General features: G+C 35.9%; 1 protein-coding gene across 1 annotated transcript; it reads right to left on the bottom strand.

The window, feature by feature from the left end:
* Nucleotides 1–459: 459 nt before the first annotated feature.
* Nucleotides 460–20,096, bottom strand: LOC135692939 (polynucleotide 5'-hydroxyl-kinase NOL9). The gene is made up of 15 exons (XM_065211294.2): nt 19,942–20,096; nt 18,715–19,130; nt 17,866–17,929; nt 17,046–17,387; nt 16,548–16,644; nt 16,196–16,283; nt 15,439–15,570; nt 14,519–14,658; nt 12,383–12,545; nt 9,777–9,857; nt 8,879–9,065; nt 3,713–3,784; nt 2,334–2,415; nt 1,290–1,420; nt 460–1,037 (listed from the first exon to the last, which is right to left on the bottom strand). Exons 1-15 carry the CDS (start codon nt 19,990–19,992, stop codon nt 915–917), a joined length of 2,169 nt encoding a protein of 722 aa, XP_065067366.2. The 5' UTR covers nt 19,993–20,096; the 3' UTR covers nt 460–914.
* Between the last annotated feature and the right edge of the window lie 7 nt (nt 20,097–20,103).

Here is a 20,103-nt window from a genome sequence, read left to right as displayed (position 1 = left end):
AACATGCCAAAAAATTTAAAAGCTTGAGCATTAGGCCGAAGAAGTTAAGAACCTGTAAAATTTCCATTTTTTTAAAAAAAAGATTCCAAAATTTGATTTTTCTTTGCAAAAGATAGCATACTTTGAATTTTATCTGTAGATCTGCGTTTATGTTCTTTCAAAAATGCTCAACTTCAAAACAATATGACAATTTTAGGTCCCAAAATAAGAAACCGAATAAGAAATTTTGGTTCTAAAATGCCAAAACTTAGATGCCAAATGAAGAAACTTTTCGTATATACTGCTGATCCAAGTTTCTTATGAAATAAAAAACGTTTAATTAAACTAAATTCCAAGCATCTGAAGCAAAAAATTCAGGGGCTTCTCTGCTCTGCTTCCTACCACCAAAGCTGTTTTTGAAAGAATATTAGAATCTCCGTACAAAATGGAAGCTTACACATTAAATAAACACACAGCCAAAACATTGTGAAATTAGTATTGACTCAAAAAAGTTGCATATTATCGTCAATGTGAGTTATTCTTTTACATTTCGGGAGACATAATTTGAAATTTTATAATTTGAGTTGTAGAGTTAAAGAGGAAATAACGGTGCTTCATAACAGAGAACGTTTTTAGTCGAAAAACAGTTTTGAATCTTCGTGGATCTAGAGAACCTTATCCAAAGGAAATGTATTGCGAAAGGACCCCATGGAGTCGAGTGTTTTCGGGAAATGAATTCGACTTATTTCTTAAAAGTAAGTTCAGATCGGCCCTTTATGTTGACGTCATTTCCAACAAACGACAATAAAAATAAAGCATATTCTTGCTTATCTCGAGGGCGTTATTTGAAAAAAGGGTCACGGTAAGGTCTACTTCAAGCAACCGCAAAACCTCAGAATTAAATCTGTTGATTGGATATATAGAAGGCTATGCTGCTATGAAGTCATCGGAGAATCAAACTTCCTTCTCTTGAGATTGAAACGCGGCTTTCTCGCGCGTGTCCCGAGGATTTCTGATTGCTCTTCCCGTGTGAAATAGTATGAGTCAGTGATATTGTCCTAGACAGAGAGAAATATTATGCTAAAAATATTGAAACAATCAATTCTTGAATGAAACAAAAGCATGGAGAAAAGATTTCGAGCAAAAAGTCTGCAATAAAATGATACAATTTTTTTCGACTTCAGTCAAGGCAGACGACATCAGAATTTTGGATTTTCCTAATGTAGCAAAATTGCGTCGTCTGTTTCTGGAAGGATTGGCTCTGAAGTAGGCAGGAAAACTGCAAAGATGAAGTGAAGAACATAACATACCTTGCTTAAAAGCTCGACAGGGAGGCCAATGTTGCCTTTGATAAGAGAATTCACATTGCTGAGCTCCTCAAACGGAGCCGGTGTTAAAATGAAAAATGCTTTGAGGGCAATGTCAATATTTCTTATAAATCCTGGAGAAGCAAAGAAAAACAGCTCATAGCGCGAATATCATGGGGAAGCAATATGACGTATAAGAATATATGACATGGAGTATTAAAATATATGCAATATACTCAGATTTTAAACCAAAACGTACTCTAAAACGGCCAGCTCGTACTCTAAAACGGATCCAAAAAAAATTCAGACACATGGTTCTATTTTTAAGTTTATTTTGGTTGAGCTATGCAACACCCTAATTCAATTTACAACATCATTTTGAAAAATGCTTCAAACTTCTAAGTACTAAATTTCTGAATTCGGATTAAGAACTTGTGATAATAATTTTATGACAAGGTAAAGTTAAACATTCTTTAATGGATCTAACAGCGTTTACCGACTGCAGGTGAAAATTTTCACCTGAAAGATATTGTCAAAAAACCTACAATACTAGCACAAACAACATGAAAATTTATACCAGGTCTAAGAAAATGGTGGTTAATCTGAGCTCAAAACAGTCGTACAATGACGCTCTCGTTCCTTACAAAAACGAGGCCGTGAATTAGATTGATGTAAAGATAGGAATTTCACATGACAGACAGGTCAATAATTACGTTCGCTCATCTATTACGTCCGCTAGGATCTGAAATAAGTGTTTCTAAGAAGTTGAATTCTTTGGTGACTAGGCCTATTCTTAGCGATGAACCCGACACCCATTTCCACGAAACATCACAAATAGAAGGTGTGCTCTTTAAAAAATCATGACGTCATCATCTTGTCGTGTAATTTGATGACGCAAGGTGGACTTTGCAATAATTTTGGTGAATTGTGAAACAAACCTTTTATTTATCTATCATCATCCCTCGAATTTTTTTTAAAGCAAAACCGCCTCTCATAAAGACAAAGACAAAAACAGTGACAAGTTAACGCAATATTACGAAAACGTACCATATCCAATGTGTTCCGCAATGGGAGAATTTCGTAAGAACTTGGGACCACCTGCTAAAACATCGTCGGGCAGTTCAATAATCTGGGAAAAATACACGCATTGATTTGGGTTGAATTATCATTTAGCAAAATATCAATACTTGAGAGCTTTTTCCTAGATAATCTCTAGCGGACAACGTCAAATGAGTAAATGGATTTGAAAACTCGTAAGACGACCGACTTCTGTCAATGACCTACAATTCTCCCACCAAAAAATTGAACCACGCATTGAAGCACCTGATTATTTTCAAGGTTCTGAACCAGTACAGGGTCCACCGTTTAGAGGTGCTGTGAATCAGGACCTGTTATGTAAAAGTTTGATAGTTTAAGAAGTTGAAGAAAATTTCAAGGTAAAAGACGTTTTAGCAAGGGACTATTTGCAGAGGAACACAAAACCATTTGTAGGTGCTTTATAAAAAAACTTCTTAAGAAGCCAGAGGGCAGATAAAACGCAAAACGACGATGAACGATACATTATAAATGAACAATTCTTCACGAGAAAAACTATTTCGTCCTGGCATAGGGGACATACGGGCTGGACGATCTATTAAGCGACTCTTCCTTATATCTTTTGAAGATATGTTCCTTTAGGCTTTAAATGAAAGTTTCGTTCAGGATTCTAGTCAAGTATCTGTAAATTCGCATCGATATACATATGATGAAATCAAAAAACCACTCTACACGTAATGCTATGGGAATGAAGCAGTTGTTGAGAATTTTAGTAAAGCATCTGACAGAGCAAAGCATTTGATTATGAATTGGACTCGTTTCAAGAATATCAATATTCAAGAACTGGGAGTGTCTCTCATTTTTTAATTATGTAACTCTGAAAAATCTTGAACGCGATTCATGAGAGTGAATTACTTAGAGTTATGCTGAGATATCACTTTTGGTAGAATTTATCTAGAAGACACATGTTTTGGAAACCAAGACGGGCATATCAAACGATCTTGCTCTCTCTGGGAAAAATATTTAGCTTGGCAGAAGCCACCTATAAACATTGAGAAAAATCTAGGGATAGTAAGTTGTTTGAGGAGGAGGGTAAAACTGACTGGGGTTGTCTAGTTCTATAATCAAAACAAAAATGAACAGAAATTGTTGTTGGTGTGCTTCGGAAAATCTCAAAATATTAGTTTTAAGCAATTTTTTAGATCTCGTGTATTTCCGAGATTTACAAAGAATTCCCTGCGACTAGCTCGAGCTGTCTTGAAGTTATCAGGATTATTCAGGTTACATTTTTTACCAAATACAGAATGTCCCTTACCACATACATATTTTTCGTTATTGCCCAGTAATATTGCAAACGAACTTGAACACATCGTAGGGTTAAATATACTCACATTGCCTGGGTTTACATAAGCCAAAGATACAAGGGAGAAGTTCAAGGAGGCCAATATCATACTTGGAGGGACCTGTAGGGGAAAAAGAAACAAAAGTTTAGGAGTTTTGTAGTGATATCCTTAAAATGATGACTGTGAGGTACGCGAGTACCATGGCAGCTAAGCTACACAAGAAAGCTGGGCACGAACAAAGTTATAGACAGGAAAGGATAACATAAGATTTCTCACAGTCAGCGTTTCACAACAGCTAATGACTCACCAAAAGCATTATATACAAACCAAAGCAACTCAAGGTCATACGATTGCTGACCACTCCTTCCAATCAAGTTGTTCACAGTTTTAGAAGAAAATTCCGCATCTACTGACAAAAATTGCAAGAATATATTGCAAAGCGCTTCGGATTTTTAACAAAATGGGCGGGGATTAATTTCATAGGTGGAAGATATTATTAAGTGGAAGGTATTTATGGGAGCAAAAATTCACAAAACAAACTCTGCTGATAAGATATAAATTGATCACAAATTGAAGCAGAAGCTTTCATAACCTAAACCAATAACTCTTTTAAAATTGTAGTCGTAATGAGCTGGAGGACACCTTCTATCGCTGTTACCACACATAAATTCATTATCTTTTGCTCAAAACGACTTTCCTTTATCCCTGCTTTACTCCTTTCAACGAAAACCACCTGTTAGTGCTTCCTTACTTCCATGCTTAAACCTTCTTAACAATATAAACATTCAAATCAAAATACTCCATGTCGGGCTTGCAATTGCAATGACATCACAACAACGGGCGACTCTTGAAAATACAACTATCGTCCATTCAGTTGCTGCTGTAAGCATCCTTGGTGGTGGGGGGTGGGGGTGGGTGGGAAGAGGGGGTGGTTATCAAAGGAGGTAGAAATCCGCCGTTACGCGCAATTTTTGATTGAAATCCACTGTCATTTTTAGCCAATATTCCGCGTCCCAAAATTGTTGATAGATGCTACTTAAGCCAAGGCCAAACGATTCGATTTTTCGCTCGATCTTTCTCTCGGCTTTTCGCCAACAAAATGAAGGCAAAGAAACGCAAAGCGGCTGCCGTGCTTATCTTACATGCAAAGGCCCTTTTACATTCTCTTGACAAACTCTAGCGTCATAAGACCCCGGTCGTTCGTTTCAGGCAGTAACCGTAACTAAATACTTTATTTCGTTTAAGCAAAGTACTATTTTTAGGCATACTTTTGTTTCGTTTGATTAATTCCATTCTTAAAATGGAATTCATCACTATAAAAGGTCCCCTGGACCTAGAGGCCTCAGGGTAGAATGTTTCCCTGCCCCCTTTTGGCCGCATTAAAAATAATTAAGCATAAGAGATTATAACTGCGCACGCGCTCATTCAACTCACTCGAACATATTCGAAGGTGGCCAAACAATTCGATTTTCATCCGACAAAACCTTTTTTACTCGACGTTTTTGATAAAGATCAAACTTTTTACAAGACAATAGATGAAGAATTCCGCAAATCCGCAAAACTTTTTAAAAATTCCGCATTCCCTGTATCATTTTTAATTCAACACGCGTCGGGCAAGTGTGGAGAATTCCGTCGTTCCGTCGCGAAATTGCCAGACTTTTGTCATCCGCGATAAATTTTCTTCGTTGTTCTACAAAGCCCGATGACCCCCACTTGATAAAACATATACAGCCTTTTATGTTTGTGGCATATTAAATCCATGTTTCAGGCCTAAATTCGTATCTGCATAAGACGTCCACGTTTCAGGCCTAAATAGGCGACAGAATTTATCGACATTTTTAATATTTATATAAATTTATTTCAGAATAATGAGACTCCCGCTAATTTTAAATGCATGATCAAAGTTTTCTTCATACTTATGTGAATTCTGCTTTATTGTACAGAAATCCTTGCAAAGACTCTTCACTTCAAAGGAAAGAAGGTATGGGCTTAAAGTCATCATAGCTTATCTTTATTCTGGAGATTCTAAAACGTTGGTTGAATCTAATAGGGACAGCAACGCCAGAAATCGGCTCACTTCCTCATACAAGACTCTCTGTTAGTTGGTGCAATTTTTGTGCCTTACTAAGGACCTGTTTTCTTGTTTCAATATTTGCTACGAACCACCTTCAAAGGATACTTAAAGCAGATCAGATATGGTTTGTTTTTAGCATCATTTGTGAAAGCAAAACATGATTCAAATCTTTACATATATTTGATTCACATGTTATTTGTCTGATCAACAGTGCAAATTCTGCGATTATTCTGAATGTTGCTGTGATATTTAGCTACAAGATTTGCATCTCGAGATAGGGATTAAGATACCGCTTAAAAGATTTGAAAACACTTAGAGAGTGACTCTGTTTCCATTCAGTCGTATCTCTAAATAGGAATTTGGTCTTATGGATGATATGTATGTATGTGTAATTTTGCCATCAAACTAAATTACAATTTAAATTTAAGAATAGGAAAGTGATCTAGTTAAGATACCTAAAATGTATAGATAAAAGCTAAAAACGTAGTCTAAAAACATCCCAGGTTAAAAATGGCAGGGATAGCACCAAAAAGGTCAATACGATCTTGTTTCCATAATGGTCCCTCCAGAGGTGTTATCAAAAAGATGTGTACATGAAAAAATGGATTTTGTATGAAAAACTGGGGAAAAAATTCTGAAAAATGTTAACAAGAACCTTTTCGTTGGCTGATTTTGGGTTTTCAATAAAATATGTAGTGGCTATCCTCTTGACTTTGCAAATCTTCAAAAAATTCATTTTTGATCTTATGTTTGAAACTATTGACGTTCCTTGCAGATTTTAGTTCTGATGGTATATTGTTCCAAATTTTGGGACCAACATATGAGGCCATTTTGCCTTATGTTTTTTCTTCCGGAAAAGTTGATTCAGTTTGTTCTTTATTATCGAGTTATTCGGCTCTTGCCAACTGATAAGATCATCTCTGACATGTGGTGTCGGGCCGTATTATCAAAAATTTGAAAACCTTTTGTGTCATACATTGTTCAAATCTATCTTTCGTGGGGAGCCAATTTATATTTTTTAATTCTTTGATTCCTATATGTGCTCTGTTATTCAGATTCTAACAAAACCTGATATATTTATTTTGAGCTGTCTAAATTTTTTTGTTTAATGTTTTGTTTAAGAATGGAAACCAAGTACTGCTTGCCTAGTCAAAATAGGGCTGAATTAGAGCGTTTGCTAGCAATCTGCAAAGGGAGAAATTGATGTTGACAACAGAGAGCTTACAAAGGATTCAGTTAGAGAAGGGGTACAAGAGACGCCACTACAGGTATGGTATTGAGTGCACGTCAAAACATAACTTCAAACAGTCCATTGTGTGAAATTACCCTAACATGTTGATAAGTAGACATAACCCAAGATCCGCAGGGCCCGCGCAACCGATTCTAAATTGGGGGGGGGGGGGGCAAAAAAGAAGGGGTTACTTATTTAATATCTAAAAGAGGGATATGATACCTATGGTTGGCAAGAAAAGCGTGGGGCATGGCCCCCGGCCCCCTTGTGGCTGGGGCCCTGATCCGAAGACATATCAAGAAACAAGATTATACAAAATATATAGAAACTCAACCGCTTAGAAACTTTATAACAAAAGGAAGACAAGTCTCGAAACCTTTATGTTTTGTGATGTAATATAATATTATCTTGATGTTTTGTAATGTTACACTTGATGAAATCAGGGCAAACCAAATGCTTTTCTTGGTCCTGCTTGTCCCTTTCGTTTCGTTATTATAAAAGAATATGCCTGATAATAGAAAATGAATTCCTAATCTCATACGTCGATTTGTTTCAAATTAATAGCTATGATTCATAGCAGGCTGATAGAGCAATGGCTGAATTTTCCCTAGTAAACTGACGTTAGCGTTTCAAGACTTTCGGCAAGGATTGTATCTGTTTTAAAGCAGCTCGCGTCACAATGTGACATCTTCATGGGCGCTAAGTTTCTTGAGAATGGAAGGTTTTTTGAGAACGGGACGCTTTAAAGATCAGTTATACCTCCGTCTCGTTGTAACAGTGCCTGGGATGCAACCCCCTGGGTGCCAGAGTCTCTATTATTCAGTCTCAAAAATATAGTTCGAAACTAGCCACAGAAACATTTTTGAGCTCATTTATTGCCACCGCAGCCGTCTACAATACTTTAACCTCGGAATCACGAGGCTCTGGTACCCAGGGTAGGGAAGCAACTCCACAACGCATTAACATGGGCGTCGTAAATGGGGACTGGGGCTTCAACGTGAAAAAGTTTTTAACAGAAAAGAAAAGAAAAGAATAAGATAAAAGAAAAAGAAGAAAATAATAACGCAATATATCAATTTATTGACTAAATTTAAAAGAAATCGGGTTTTGTCCCAGGGCCTCGAGGTCTAGGGGGCCTGATAAAGTAATGCATTCCGTTTCAAAAATGGAATTAACAAAACGTAATAAAAGTATGCTAAAAAATAGTAAAACGTTTTAAACTGTTACAAAAATAGTATAATTTTGGAAAAATAGTATTCCTCGGATAATTCATCAATATAACATCAGCGATAAAGCCAAATTTTAAAGTTTTGATATCAGTAGAAAGGGTGTTTTCGAAAAATGATCAACACGGATGGCTATCTCTATTTCCGTAGAAGTGCACTCGTCAGTTGGCATGGAAGGAAGCAGTCAACGCAAACTGCTACTGGCAAACAAATGTAGGATCAATGATTCGTGATTAAGATTGATTTGATTTGATTTGATATCCAAACGTTTCTAAAATCATTATTTAAGTAAAGAAAAGAGCACAGTACAACTAGGTGCAATAGAACTCTTAATGAGGAGATCTCAAAATATGTAAATAAATGAGATGAGAGGCCCTCCCCCCTTGCCTTATCCTATGTCAGAACCATAAATTCAAAAGCGATGCTAAATGATGCTAGTTTAAATTAATAACTGACTGTCGAATGTATCAAATTAAATCAAATTACGTGGTAGAGTCTCTGTCTAATGGCAAATCGTTGTACAGTCGCAATATAAACGGAGCTCAAGCTAAATCAAACCCCATCATTTTTATCTAAACGTACATAATATAATGCAGAGATCTAGAGAACAGAAAAAGAAATGGATGGAAACCAAGTTTATTTAACACCCGCACAACAAAAACAAAAAAGCTTCACACACTAACCTGAGAATGCACCACGTGTACAGCAACATCTTTCCAATACACGATTCTTGGTACCAGACTCAGAAACGGCCTTTCAATGACGTCACAACAATGCGACTGAAACGCAAGGTCTTTATCGTTTGGCCGGTACATGCGGGCAAAATAGGCAAGCAAGGAAAGTTTTCTGTAGTCAACAGCTTTCAGCTTTCTGGTAAGAGGAAAAAATTTGATAAAACAAGCTGTATCTTGAACTTTGGAAAAAAATTCCGCACGAAGGAAATGCTTCAGGTTTTCATGCATTTCATTTCGTCAGATTTCAAAATTTTCATATCTCATAATTAAAAAACCACTTTATAAAAATCTTGAATTGATTGATTCTAATTGATTCATTATAATTCGAGATAGCAACAATTTTTGATTTCCTAGTATAAAATCCAATGAATTAAAAAAAGTACGATGAGATCTAAGGAAATTGTCATATTCGCACTATGACATGACTTTTACAAGAATACGATTGACAAAATCAGGGCAAAAGTATGTAAAACACAAAGAAACAGAAAATAAGGTAGCCAGAATAATTCATTTTCAATATGGCGACATCTTTGGGTGAGATAATGGAGTGGCTTACAGCGGAGCATGATGCTTTACTTCTCCAGTCTTTCTGGAGAAAGGGTTTTTACTCCTTCTCTTTCGGGTTATCGATATCAGCTCTTAGTTCAAATAAACATGGAAAATTATTTACAGGCACCGCGGTGGGTTAAGAAAAGTGGGGGTTCTCAAAATAAAGGGGGGCTAAAAGAGGCTTTACTGGTAGTTTATTACTTAATATTTAGCATTTTTTGCTAAAGCCCCCCCCCCTTCAAACCCCCTGCTCTGCGGTGGCTAATTTATACATCTGTGTTGAATCAAAGTGTCTTACTGATTCTCAGAGCCCTCCTTCCTCGGGGTGTCCACAATGTGAAACTCCGTTCGGGATTCTATGCAGCTGGCAATACCATCACTGAAACAGATATTAAAAAATTGCATTGAGACAAAGAGTAAAAACGAATTATGAAAAAACCTTCAACGAGTTTCAAACTTTTGTTAGCTTCTGTGTTTCCTGGAATTTAAAGAGGATTTGCTACACCTAGCCTGTCTGCCTGTGTTCCCCTAAACAGTTTAAGAGGCGTTTGGCTTACTCCCCCACCCTTTCCCCTCACCCCTGAGATCCTCATGCATCGGGCCACTGTTGATTTTTGCCGTATATACAGAAATTAAACCGAGATACTGAGAACTTTGCATTAGTCGGATAAGCAAAGATGGTGTCGTGTCTTAAATAAATCTTTAAACTAGTCGGTAAAACATTTACAACGTTAAGTACAAGATTATCAAGTTGGATCTTAAAAGATTTTATAAGAGTTACTAAAAACGAAAATCTTAAACTGAATTTGAAAACATGAAGATCATCCGCTAAAGGATGAGCGTGTTTTTAAGAAAGAACATGTAGTCTTAAGGATGTTTATTTCTGTCTGGCTAAGAAAGATTTATCTTTTGCGATTTCTAGATTGAAGTGCAAACCAGTCTATGGACTACAACATTTTGATCGATACACAAAATTTAGCTTTACTTTCTTGCCATTTTCGATAGATTTCTGGACTGCCTGTCTTCATCTTTACGAACACAAGAAAGATACACACTAACGTCATAAAAACAACTTCATACAAACAAAGCATCTTTAAAATATGATCTATTCGTTAAATTGAAATCTGCACGAAAAGACATAGCAACCCAAAAAAACAAATTAAAATGAGAAACGTTCAAAAAAGGACAAAAACAAAACAAAAAGAGGGCGTCTTGATCAAAATTTTTAGGTTGTTGATATCATTACACAGGTAGATCACTTATAGTGTTTTGTATTTGTTCCAAATTCAGTGACTGGCAATATTAGTCTAAAACATTTGTGCCTCAGAATAAGTACGAAATGAAAGAGCCTATAGCAAACATGGCTCACTTAATTAAACACCCAGCCAGAAGCTTGTGAACATGGGTCCACTGACAGATTAATTTCACTTCTTGGGATTACGAATAAATCAAAATTTCCACCTGCAGCACTTCAATACTCGATCGACCATCATGTTGAAAGATATCATGAAAATTTGTAGCTTGATTAGCGTGCATTCACAATGTATCGCAATAAAACTCCATATGCAATTAAACAAGCAATGCATCATCTTCTGGATAAGGAAAAAAGGAGATTTCCGCAAAATAAAATTTTCGAAACACGGCTCAGTATGTCGCCTTTATTGCGAAACTAAACGCTATCCAAACATAACCACATGTTGAAATTTGTGTGTTAGAATCTGTAAAAATCAAGCCTTGGACATTTAAAGATTTCACGTTCACCATAAGATAAAACAAATTTTCACTAATTTCTAATTATATTTCTTTGACTAAACAATGGAGACTCAGGGACCCAAGGTATGATGTACACACGGTTCGGAAGATCCTTATTTCCTACCCCTTCAATAAAGAATTATTTCATTCCAAGGACTGTTGAGCATATTACAGATTGAGGGGGCTAAAACGTTTTGGGGGGGGGGGGGGCTAAACATGCTAAAAACCAAGAGCAGGGCGATTTTTGGTATCATTTTGAGTACATTTTGGAAATTATAGGAGGGCTAAGCCCCCAAAGCCCCCGCCCCCGCTTCCGCGGTCCCTGTTTCATTCCGTACACTCTAAACCACACATGACAATCAGGGTTGTTGCAGATGACAACATGATGATAAAAAAGGACGTAAATGAACGGGCAGGTGGCCAAGGATGAAGCTAATCTTTAGGTCTGGCAAGTTTAAACTTTAGAAAACATATTGAGTGACGGTGCTGATTACAAGGTGGAGGCGCTGAAGTACGATAGCCACACTTAAGACTTCAGTGAGAAAACTTTAGCTTTCTTTTGGCATTTGTACCTGACACTTCGTCATCAAATGTACTACAACGCCGTGAGGGGGGATTTCACAGTTGTCGGGAGAAGATGTGCCATTCAACCTGGTATTGCCTGCATTCTGGGGCCCTTCTATGCAAAATCAGAAAAATTTCTGCGATCAGCTTTCAAACATTGTGTGTAACATTCAACAATCAAAAATTTTGAAAATAATTATTTGTTACGAAAACCAACAACCAACAATTTATTAAGAAAACTAAGCGTAAAGAAGATCTTACATACAATTCATGCATGTTTGGCAATCGAGCCTTTTAAATAGTTCAAATTATTGGCAATGCATATAATGTTTATAAGGGGGGAGTTCATTTTTCACGATCTTTTTTGAGACAGGTTTTTCTGGCAATAGGTCTAACCACGATATCTGGGTGTATCTCACAAGAACCAAACATCGACAGGCTGAACGTAAATAATTATATAGGGCTTAGCTAAAAAGTTTAAATGGCTAATCAAAGAACACTAGGCCCTATCTTCTATGACGTGTAGTATTATCTTATCAAATTAGTTATGACTTTATTCGTTTAAATAGAATAAAGATACGGACATACCTCTCTTTAGCTGCGCTGTCAAAAACCCAGCCTGGCTGCGTTCGAACCCAGTCATCGCTTAATGGGGAAAAGCCACGGTCGGTCTCCGTCTGCGTTCTGAATTGCAAGACCAATGCAGGCCTTACAATTCTTATCACATCAGCCAACAAGGACAGGCCCAGTCCTGTTTAAAAATTCCAGTCGATTAATGAGTTATACTGAATGGCTGAAATAGCAATCGCTTCACATTCTAAGTAGGAAGAGGGGTAGCTATAGAGAGCTTGCATATAGAAGGGAAAGCGAAAAAGAAGCTTACAAGAACGAGACTGTGAATAGCGCGGTTACCTGTACTGCATAGGAGACTGCAACTGCCGACAACTATTTTGAGGTACCGGGCATAGTTTAGGGGAAAAATAAAGAGATTTTCAGATATCAGGTTTTTGTTTGGCGTGTTCTAGATTTCCTCTTTTTGTAAAAATTTTGCAATTTTGTTGGAAACAAGAATATCTCGATAAAAGAATATTCCTTTTCAATATATCAGAATCCTAATAAACAGATCATCGTTTTACTAGAGTTTTACTTGACAATTTTGATACTTTGTTTTTAAAAAAATCAATTACATTGAAAATAGTTACGAAAATAAAAATCTGTTCTATGTTATTCCAAGTTATTAATGTTTGGTTGATTTATCAGCCACAATCTCAATACTATCATTTATGCATAACCTTACATTTGAAATGACAGCTTGTGTCACTGTTTCTTGGAAAAATTAAAAAGTGACCTTTTTGAACTGTTAATTTGATATATCCTCATGGCAGACCACCAGAAAAAGATAATATTAGTGCAGATGAACGTGTAATAAGTGTCGGGGAAAAAACAAGACCGCATCAATTTCTAAGGCTGTTCTGATATAAATCTAATTTTAGAGACAATATTAAGTTAATAACGGGAAGGGAGAAACAAGGAAAATCTAAAAAGCAGCTGGGATTTATCTGTGGGTAGTTATTATTCAACAGAATAATAAATGTCCAGTCAGAAATGATCATAAAATAATCTGATTTCGCGTCTATTACCTTTCAATGAAAGCTCAATTAAGTTAATTGCGAAGTTCTTGTAATTATTTATTGATCAATGGAAGTGGGCAAATCTAAGCGACTCTATCAATAAATGATTACAGATTATGCACCGATGTCGGCATTATTTTTTAGAGCAGCCTATGCTAGTAAAAGATCATTTACATACAACCTCAATACCTTTGAAATAAAACAACTGATAAAATTTAATGAAAAAGCAACTCTATTAAGATATAAAGCCTTCAATGTATTTAACTTTTTTCCCGATTTTGTAGGTCATTTAAAAAGCAAATCATCAGAAATGGTGAAATTAAAAACTTCTATGAGACCGCCAGCTCGCAAAACTGACTTAAAACGTACATTTATAAATCGTAGGCTCACACAAAGGACTTTACCAGCTATCGAGACGATTAACAACATCGAGACAATCAAAATAATTTTTGTATTTGCATTTTGCAATACAGGAATCATTTGAATATTAAACCAATCTTTTCTGTGCCACAGCTGTTGATGGCTTGCGCAATCACAATCCATTTGGTGAACGACGGACACAATATATCGAAATGAAATTCTTTGCACTTTGTCAAGGGCAACCGGAGATTTTCATCAGATGACACCCAAGAAACTCTCAAAAGAAAATTTCTAAAAATTTTAGACATCGGAGTGATTCCAAGGATGGATTTCCACTTACGCTGGGGGATTCGTCACCTCTTTTAGAAGCAATTCTCACACGACATCACACACCCCTAGGAGTAATGTTTAAATTTTCTTGCAGTTGATGCATTTTTTCGCCTCCCCAGTTGACTGACAGGCCTAAGATACGCCAACCGTATCACAGCAGCCACTAGCAACGCTACCAGCCGATCTCTCTTAAGGGCATGTAGTTCTTGTAAAAATAGGAACCAGTTTTGAAGCAGTTAGGATTAACGCTCCAAACGTAATGTATGGGAAAAACTGGAAAACATGACATGCTTCACACAAAAATACATCAACAGCAGAGTTGTAAATAACAAGTTTCCCACTCAATTAATCGGATGATTGCACTGGACACTTTCTGAGTATTATACATTTCTAGAAAACATACCCTTCATCCACCCTTGAGTGTTGACAATCAGCAGTCCTTGTGAGCAATAATCATCGATGTAAACACGAAAAGCTTCTTGGATGCAGCGAATATACATGGAAGGATCATCTTTTGGGGTGGTGTTGCCAAAGAACCAAGATCTGTAGAGCATGAATAACAAAAAATACAAAAACAAATCACATAAAAAGGCAATTTGATGATAAAGACCTGACAGATATGAAGGAACATATATTGACTTCTGCATCTTTCTTGGCAAAATATCATAGTTGTTTACAAAACAATGTCAAACAAAATGATCTTTACAATGTATCAGAAAACATATTCCATGAGGATATTAATAATCCTACAATAAAAACGTTCCTGAATATGTTTAATTGTTTATGTCTTAAAAAAGCGTTTCAATTGCTACATGATTTAGAAATTATATCATTTTGATGTCAGAAAGAAGGCCTAAATTCACACATATTACATGTCTACTTGTACAGAAATCTTTTTTCGACCATCCACAATAAGGACATAAACTGCTCGAGGTTTGTGAACAATGCTAGCAGTTCCATGATTCAATTTTGATTACGTGTACGACATTTTATTACTCAACCCAGCTTCATTTTTTCTCATCAACAGGGCATCTAAAGCATACACACGCGGGATATTTTGGAAGAAAACTCGGGAAACATTCTACCCTCCACAAAGGTGATCACCAGGAAAGGCTGATGTTAACTCTAGAGATCTTACTTCCACGCTCTCCATACCAAGATTACCAAGGCTGACCTGGAGTAAAGCAGTCTAGTTCCCGCGCTCAAAGCGCAGTAGAGGTAGACTCAAAGACTACTACCAGCCTGGAAAAGAGATCTAGAGATAGGGCATATGAAAGATTGGTCGTTGGTCTCCATTAGAAGTCGGCTTTTAAGTCAACTTACGCGATTGGCTTTCTTTGGTGTGTAAAAGGCGGACCAATAAGAGGTGTGTCCACTTTTGTTAACGATATCAGGCCAGGAGGAGTAAATTCACTTTGGCCAAGATCACAGTCGAGATATAACACCACACGTGAACTGCAATGGAGAACAAGTGGAAAAAAATGTAGGGAAACAACGACAAAAACAAAATTTGCTTATAAACTAGCAGCATCGAGATAATCCTTTCAACTCGAAGGAAATTTTCTATTTTTTATTAGAGGGCGGTGAGAAAGCAGGACAGCCTATTGAGGACAGGCTATTTATAAAAGAGATAGAAAACCCTGAGAAAAAACAACAATTTTTAGAAGAAATGAAAGTCGGAGCTCAGAATTAAGAAAAGGAAAAAAGGTATGAATTGATGCAAAATTGGAAATTATAATTAATGCTCAGTGATTAAAAGATGTGTGGCAGTGACTATCTGTTACCATGATTATAAAAGGGCAAAGCCTGGCTAAAAATGTTCATTTGCAGTGATATCTCTATAATAAGCTTTGATTATGATAAAAGATTTTTGAATACCAAATGAAAATTTGGCAACAACTTAACCTTAACCTTATGACAAAATAAAGGAGTTGTAGACAATACAATGTGTGAATAATTGGAGCTTGGGTAGGTAGTAGCTCATTTTAGTGTAGTCCTGAACTTATGATGCACAATGCCAATGGACTTCACAAACTTTTTAACAGATAGCAACAACTAACGATGTGAAAATATTCAGTACCTCTTCAAAAATGAGTTCGTAAGGAATCTAGAAAATGTTGATTTGCCTGTGTTTTTGTTTCCACAAAGTAAGATACAGAAGGGAGAATCTAAGAATAGAAAAAATAAGGTGAAACTGTTAGATAATTAGTGATATGTTAGATAACAGTGACACATCTTTTCTACAAATACAATATCTTTCGCAAATATATTGTCACACACCTTCATGGATATCAATGCAGAACCAAACCAAAATTGTTAGATGTTATTTGAACTTAGTAATGAAAGATTCACTTTATAACTAGCCCCTGTTTTTAGCTGGTAAACCTGATTAGAAAAAGAGGGAACTCAGAGACGAAACATTTGAGAGCTACCTTGACTCTTTTGCAATAACTGTTGAGCTTTTGTGATAACTGGCTTCCATTGTGCTACAGAAATGGCACTTTCCTGTTCAGAATGTGTGAGGCCAACCTATCAAACACAAATGTCAGTCATTTCAAAAGGCATAACACTGTTTTGTTGAAAAATATTGATTCTCTATTTACCAATTAAATTTTGTACACAAATATATAATTGCAAATTATTAAATTTAACTTTTTTGTTTTGGAATAATTAATAAAATATCAGTGATTGCAATCTATGGGGACAGGATTTGCATTATAGAAAGATAGAAATAAGTAAACTTGTTACTATCTTGAATGAAGTAATAACTTTGTATATGTTTCTACAAAATCTGGTGCAAAGAACTATTCAATTTAGCAATGGATGAATGACCACCCAAATGGATTACCTAAATCAACTATAAGAGTCTGTTCCACACATGAAAATAAAGAAACAATATTTCAATTGACAAAAAGAATACAAATAAATACCTCAGGTGACCTGACAAAAATCTGTTGGAATGGTTTGTGACTGCAACAAAAATCCACATCGAATGAAGATAATGTTTTTAAAAGCACAGCTGTCCTGTGCAATGAAACCTCTTCTTTTATTCTTTCAAAGTTATTGTTAAAATACTTTTCTAACATAGCAAGCCTTTCTTTTTGTAGTTTCAGCCTTGTCTTGCAATTGTTTTTCTCTTGCAAAAGATACAATGCTGATGTTCTGGAACAAAACACTGGAACAGGCTGATCCAACTGTGAAACATCATTTCCAAAAATATCCAGTTGTCCTTTAATGACATGCAGCAGACATTTCCCAGTTACAGGTACCATCTACAAAATGATCAGAAGGACTATGGATAATTTCAGGAGCAAAAAGTAATTTGTTGTCTTAATCATGATCACATTAATCATGAATTATTTAGACCAATAGAACATTTTTACAAAACAGGTAATACACAACTCTACTGCCATCTTATCCAAAGGTAGAAAAAAATCAAATTTGTTGGATAACTTTTGACAAATTCTCTCCTTAAGAAAATTATGGTTCTGTATAAGCTAATTTAGTAGGTGGAAGCTGGATCCTGCAAACCCTTGTAGTAGTTTATAAATACAAACTAGCAATGACATCACAGCAATTAGACATCTACCTTAGCCTTATTCTCTTCAATCTTTGTATTTTGGTTGTACTCACAAGATTACAAATATTGCAAGTCAAGGGATAGATCAATGTTCAATCAATAAGAACAGACAAAGCTGGTTCAAGGGTGATCTGGGGGAAGACATAAACTCTGTTCAGTGAATTACTTACTGCAGAGTCATTCAGAACAACCAAAGCTACAATGCCTTCATCATTTGCCTTTGCAGTATAACATCTGTTGAGACAAAGTGGAAGTCTTGAGGGGCAATTATAACAGACAAAACAATTTAATTTTTTCACTGCAAATAAAAACAACTGAAAAGGGGTTAAAATAATATTTCAAAAAACATTGCAAATAATCACAGGATTCAAAGTAACAATGGTTCCATATATTTAGAATCATTTCCCAAACATAAGATCTACCTGTCTTAAATTTTGAACTTTAAGGTTCTATATGCTTAAAGGACAAGTGACACGCTTTTGGCGCCAATTTTTTTTTTCTTTTAACTTAAAGTAAAATGCTGTATGAGAGTGCTGTTGAAATATTTTTCCTTTCTGATTTCATTTTCCTACTTAAAAACCCTTTTAAAATTATGGCGGGAAATGAATCACGTGACACCGTGACGTAGATTGTGATAATTTGTTATTGCTTCTACTGGTATACAGTGCAATATTTATGTTTACAACACACTTCTAAACGAATTTAGTTCGTCTGGAACTGTTGCGTCGTGTTTTGTAGACTCTCTAATAATGACAGGAAAATTCCGAGTTATCACAATGTACGTCATAGGGTCACGTGATAAAAAGCGAAATCGCGCCCCCTGCGCCCCCTGCGCCCCCTGCACCCCCTGATTAGAATTTTTTGTTCTAAACCAGGAAAAACTTACTTCTAAACGATGATCAATAAGTTAATGAAAAGAAAAGATAGGGTGAAAAGTGTGTCACTTGTCCTTTAAGCAAAATAAGTATTAAATCATATAATAAGTTTCTAATAATAATTCTTAAGTAATTCAGACATACATTACTTTGCCTGAATCAGACTTTGGCTCATCAATTTCAACTGGGATTTCTTCTTTGGTAGTTTCAACTTCAAAATCATCATTCTCACTGACATCACTATCACTGTTTGCAAAAGAATTTTCTATAACCATAACATCATCATCTCCTTCTTGGATTTCTGAAATGTGTCTACCATTTCTTGGAGTTCCTTGTACTTCATGTTTCTTAGTTATATGTGTTGAAAACTGTTCATTTGAATGTAATATACTGCGATCCTTTGCATCCTTATAAGGTGTTTTTTCCTCTAATGGCTGGACCACCAGTTGAGAAAATCTGAAATCTTTAAGACTCTTATCAATTGGTTTCTCTTGCTTTTTCTTTGATTTGGCTTTTGCAACTTTGCTCAAGCTCTTAAGTTCTGCAACTTGCTGAATTTCCTGAAAGAATCATCATTTTTGCATCTAAATATTTTCACATAAGAAATATTCAAACAAGACAGTTGACATTTATCAAGACAATTGAGTTATGGTAATCAGTGGCAAAAGGGACCTGCATCTTAGAACAAAATAAACACTGTAAAGGACAAAGGGTCCTGCAGTACCTGAAACCCCAGCGGATGGTAATCAAAACTGTGGTAGTAAATTGTGAACTGAACATAGGCTTTCAAAGAGACCTTGTATTATTTGATTTTTCTTGCAATCAGAAGTCAGAAGTTTAAATGGTGGGACATTTGCAGGGAACATCACCTGATAAACAGATCTCATGAACAGATTCTATGATAAGATTCTTAATAATGTGCAGGTGAAATGGAAATTGAAAGTTATTGCACGCATGCATGCGGAGCGCATTCAACGAAGACCAAACTTCATAGTGTAATGACTGCCGTCATGCCATACCCTTGGCAATTGGTTTGCATGGAATGCACATCTAGGTTTTTTGCAATGTTTTTATCCCTGTAATCAAGTTCATGTAATCTGTATAATTATTATATTATAGGTTGTTGTAAGTTAAAAAGTTGGAACTCAAAGTTAAAAGTTGCAGCTATGTTGATTAAGCTTACAGCCATCTTTGTATGTATTCCTTCACTCGAAATTTATGAAGCCTAAGATTGTGAATTATACAAATTGTAATTCACTGTTTTGCAAAATAAACAGTCAAGTTTAACAACTATCGATCAAGTAGATAGCAAATTATTAATGCTTGAAGAAAACTAAACATGCACAATTCACAGCAAGAAAAAAATGAAACCTTGGAAACTTTCTTTTGATTCTGAGTCTTCTTTCCTTTACTTTTACCCATTTGTGGCACCTTTTCGACTTAAAGGCATTTCTAGATGAATTCTTCTTGCCTAAACATTTTCTACAGGCGGTCTCGTGGTATAAACAATTACAACAACATTCTATCATACAT

Source organism: Rhopilema esculentum, chromosome 3 (assembly GCF_057945365.1).
Source record: "Rhopilema esculentum isolate cy_ngs chromosome 3, ASM5794536v1, whole genome shotgun sequence".
In the NCBI taxonomy this organism is placed as follows: domain Eukaryota; kingdom Metazoa; phylum Cnidaria; class Scyphozoa; order Rhizostomeae; family Rhizostomatidae; genus Rhopilema; species Rhopilema esculentum.
This window is presented reverse-complemented; position numbering and strand designations above follow the sequence as displayed.